Source organism: Eriocheir sinensis, unplaced genomic scaffold (assembly GCF_024679095.1).
Source record: "Eriocheir sinensis breed Jianghai 21 unplaced genomic scaffold, ASM2467909v1 Scaffold943, whole genome shotgun sequence".
NCBI lineage: Eukaryota > Metazoa > Arthropoda > Malacostraca > Decapoda > Varunidae > Eriocheir > Eriocheir sinensis.
The window spans coordinates 35,001-39,723 of NW_026112323.1; the positions used below are offsets into that span (position 1 = coordinate 35,001).

The following is a 4,723-nucleotide window of genomic DNA, read 5'->3' on the forward strand; positions in this document are numbered from 1 at the left end:
TTGAAACCCACTTAGTCAGAGGCATGCCAGCATGTGCCAAAACCTCACAAGGCTCTCTAAATTTGCAGGCAGCTTCCTCCACACTGTCAGCACCACTCAGCCAGTTATCTACATACATATCCTCTTTCAGTTCTTGTATTACTTCAGTGCTTGGATACTTCTCTAAATGATGTTTTATTGTGGCATTCAATAGAAATGGGCTGGCAGTGTTTCCAAAGGGAACCCGCAGGAATCTCATGTACTTAATCTCATCCTCATCTCTCAACAAGAAACGGTGAACATCTCTGTCTCGTCTTTTCACACACAACTGTAGAAAGGCCTTGGTAACATCAGCAGTAAGAGCAATAGGCCATCTTCTTAACCTGATCATCACTTCTACTAAATCTGGGTTGAGTGAAGGACCCTTCAAGAGACAATCATTCAGTGAAATTCCATTATACCCACTGGCTGAGGCATCAAAGACAGGTCTCACCTTGGTACTGTTACTAGTTTCTTTAACCACAGGGCGGTGAGGCATATAAAAGGAAGGATTCTCACATACTATCTCATTACTAGGGATTTCCTCAACAATACCTTCTTGTACATAGTCCTCAAAAACCTTGTAATATGCAGTTTTCAACTCAACATATTTATCTAGTTTGGCATGTAACTTATTTAGTCTCTTCATAGCAAGTTTCTCATTGTTGAGTAGGGCACTTTTCAAGGAGTCACTTTTCCAAGGTAATGACACTTCATATCTGCCTTTAGCATATGAAACATTCTGTGAAAACTCTTGCAAGGCAGCATCTGACTCAAACTTATGATCTGATTCCTTGGACTGTATCCCTATAGTCTTAAGTCCCAAAACTTGCTTACATCATATTCAGACACTTTAGAAATACATAACATCTGTGGAGAGGTTACTGGTACCTTAGAACTAGTGTCAGCATTCCAAGCCCCTGACAATACCCAGCCAAACAATGATCTTTGGGCCACTACGCCCCCCACTTGCACAGACTCATTAGACATTATGTATTTCCAGTAAGCATCCTGACCCACTAGTATATCTATATCCATATAGGAATCACTCTGATAGTCATCTGCAAGAGGCACAGGAAATTTGCATAGTATACCTACAGGCACAGTGGTTCTTACTAAGGGTTGACATATCACTGGAATCTCTACAGCTGTTAACTTGTGTGGTGCATCACTGCAATCAAAAACCTTCAGATCAAACAGGTTGCACTGCTTTATATTAGAGGAATTATTACCCCCAAATACTGAATAAGAAATGGGTTTGCTGGAGTTCCATGTGGGTTTGCATTTCTTAACAAGTCTACTACTGACATATGTCCTACTGGAGCCACTATCAAACAACAACTTGGCCCCATGAAGAACACCATTTGCTCCTGCAACTCTCACCTGAGCAGTTTGCAGTATAGTACATGTCTCCTTATTAACTGATATATTATACAAGGAAATTCCAGCAAAATTAGTAGCCTGACTCTTACTTGCTTCTCCATTACTATTATCAGCAGCTAGTTCTTGAGTTGCCTTTACTGACTCACTTCTTACAGGTTCACTTTTACTAGTATCTATCTTGACACCACAAATGAGATGGTTGTGATAGCCTCTACATTTCTGACACTTGGCTGAGCACCCTCTAGCAATGTGTCCTTTGCTTAAGCATTTGAAACACATTCCAGCAGTTTTAATTCTTTCAACACGTTCTTTTCCACTAAGTCTCTGGGTCTCAAAGCATCTCTCGGAAGCATGTTTCTTGTTGCAAAATCCACAAAGGAGCTTCTCACCTTCCGAAGATGTGTGTAATGCAGCCGCGGATGATACCTTTCCTTTAGGCTCCCGCGTCTGCCAATTCTTCTTCTCTTCAGGGGAAGACAGACTCTCCCTCTTACCCGGTGACGTCCTTGAAGGCCTCTGACTTCTCGATGCTCTCAATTTCTTGTCGTAGAAACGTCAGAAGCCAGTCGAGGTCACTCTCATGTCCAGCACCCTTGCGAGCCCACTCCAGACGAATCTCATTGGGCAGACGGGACAGGATGATGGGAGTTAGGAAGATTTTACACTGCTTGCCTGACATGCCTAGGGCCTCTAAACTTCTGATGTGTGTCAGTATCTCATCTCTGAGACTCCAAAGTTGAGTCACATACTTGGGTCCCTTGGCCTTCCCAGGGACATGGCCACTCAAAAGGGACTGTACATGGGCAAATATAATTCTCTCAGGCCTGTTATATCTCTCCTTCAGTAGATCACAAGCAATACTGTAATTAGCACTAGTATGTGAGAGACCTTGAACTACTGATTTAGCTTCTCCTTCTAACAGAGACACCAGATAAGTAAACTTGCTTATAACTGGAATCTCTGTGTCATCTATGTGAGAGCTAAACTGATCCCAGAAGGACACCCATTCTGTAACATCTCCTTTAAACTTTGGCAGTTCAAGCTTGGGTAACTTCACTTCAGGTGACTTGCCAGATGTAGAAGTACTCCCAACAGAGCCTAACTCAATCTGACTGGCCTTCATTAGTTCTTGTAACTTATCATTTGCACGTAGCCAATTCTCTTGACTGGCACGTCTGAAGCTGTCTGCTTCATCTACGCACTGATCTAGGTCACCGTCGTCTACTAGAAGCTCAAGTTCGGCCTGTCTCTCATCTAAAGTGTTTAATCTACGGTCAACGGTCTCTATGACACTTCTCAACTCAAATTCACTGATGCTGGGTTTGTCTAGTAAGTCCTCTAAGGCTGTGGACTGTCTGGTAACCAGGGTTGGCAATGATTAAATCAAATTGATTTAATCAAATGATTAAATCATTGATTTTTTTACTAAAAAAATCATGATTTTTTTGATTTTTTTGATTTTTTTGATTTTTTTACTAAAAAGTATTCCATAAGTTAAATGATGTGCTCCAAGGATGGTAAAGTAAAACAACCTATTATTCATTTATTCCCTTCATGGTATATACCAGTAAATAAATAAATTAATTAAATAAAAAATAAATAAAATAAAATAAAATAACGAAAACAAATTAAAGTAATCCTACATTAAGTTTATTCACTCAGAGGCTTTCTGTGATGACCCTAGTTATGGTTTTTGTAAATGAAAACGAGTTTTGCAGCTTTCTCTATCCCTAACCTATTTCTAAGCTTAGAATGAACAAGACCAAATGAAGAAAAAATCCTCTCCACCCCAGAACTTGAGGCTGTTGTTGTAAATAATTTCCTAACCAAATCAGAAAAATAATTTTTGTCTTCAACAATCTTGCCCAAAGAAAGCCACCATGCAAGTGGTCCAGCATTAAGTGAATGAGCAGAAAACATGTATGGCTGAAATGGAGGAAGTTCTGCCTTATATATCATTATAAGAGAGAGTGCTGAAGGACAATTTTCATTGATCCAATTCATTCCCATGTTTTCCTCCTCCATAGTTAGTTTTTTTCCCTTGTAAGCTGGATGTAGTATATTTGCTAAATAGTGAACAGGGGTGAGGGCTAGTTTCATTCGTTTCATGAAATGATCTTCAATGACAGCACTATCACCTGACCGAACTGATTCCTCTGCAAGCTTATTCTGTAAATCTTTCCACACCTCAGTAGCTTCTCCTATGTCACATCTGTCCCTCTGAACTTTATCAAGTGCTATGGCAATGAGCTTCAGAATTTTCAGCATATCTTCTGCAGATCTTTTTATGTATGTGTCCATCACCTTCCTTATAATAACTGGATCCAGTTGGTTTCTTTTTTCACCATCACACACAGATACTAATATTGGCCAGTTGTTAAGGTAACCTTCTAAGCAATCAGACAGTGTATTCCACCGTACGTCTTGAGGCACGATGAGGGTTGAACCTCCTGCGGCTTTGTATGCTGCTGAGGCTGTGTGGTTGTTCCGAAAGTATTTAACAATCTTCACAATATGTTCTTTAATGTTACCAATTTCTAAATCTTTTGCTAGCACTGACTGTGACTGACCAACTGGTGGAAAATACATGTACTGTACTGAGCTTAGGGAGTTCTCTTGCTCTAATGTTGCCAACTTGCCAAATGTTTTTTACTAGGTAAAAATCAGCCTCCTTTAGTCTTTACTAACTTGGGATTCAATGTATCATAATAATAACCAAGGTTAGCAACCAAACAGTAACAGAATAAAAGTAGATATTCTTCTGTGTGGTAATAATATAAAATGCTGTCATGAAAATAACTTCAGGCAACTCTGTCTGTCCTAAACCTGGTCCTGTACCAACTACAAACAAGTATTGAACACGTATGTATCAGGATCCTTGACTGTGCTCACACTTACACGCCCTAAACTCAAACTTAAAGTAACCTATGGAGATTTTCAAATCACTCAGTAGATATATATATATATATATATATATATATATATATATATATATATATATATATATATATATATATATATATATATATATATATATATATATATTATTTTTTTTTAATAAAAAAATCAAAAAAATCAAATAAATCAAATAAATCAAATAAATCAAAAAAATCAATGATTTTTTGATTTTTTTGATTTTTTTTTAAAAAATCAAAAAAATCACCAACCCTGCTGGTAACCCAGCCTCGGGCAGCCGCCCTTTTCTTCGTTGCTTCTTCCTTCCCTTCCCCCATTCTGACAGGTTATCTTAGCCACGATTACTCACAGGAAAGTCTTGAAGGCTCCACTTCCTGGGTCTGGGCACCAAATGTTGGAATTATCA

At 38.8% G+C, this 4,723-nt stretch overlaps 1 protein-coding gene across 1 annotated transcript; it reads right to left on the minus strand.

Moving 5' to 3' along the window:
• Nucleotides 1-2,959: 2,959 nt before the first annotated feature.
• Nucleotides 2,960-4,037, minus strand: LOC126994981 (uncharacterized). Its single transcript, XM_050854256.1, has one exon. The coding sequence runs from the start codon at nucleotides 3,988-3,990 to the stop codon at nucleotides 3,082-3,084; it is 909 nt and encodes a 302-aa protein (XP_050710213.1). The 5' UTR covers nucleotides 3,991-4,037; the 3' UTR covers nucleotides 2,960-3,081.
• Between the last annotated feature and the right edge of the window lie 686 nt (nucleotides 4,038-4,723).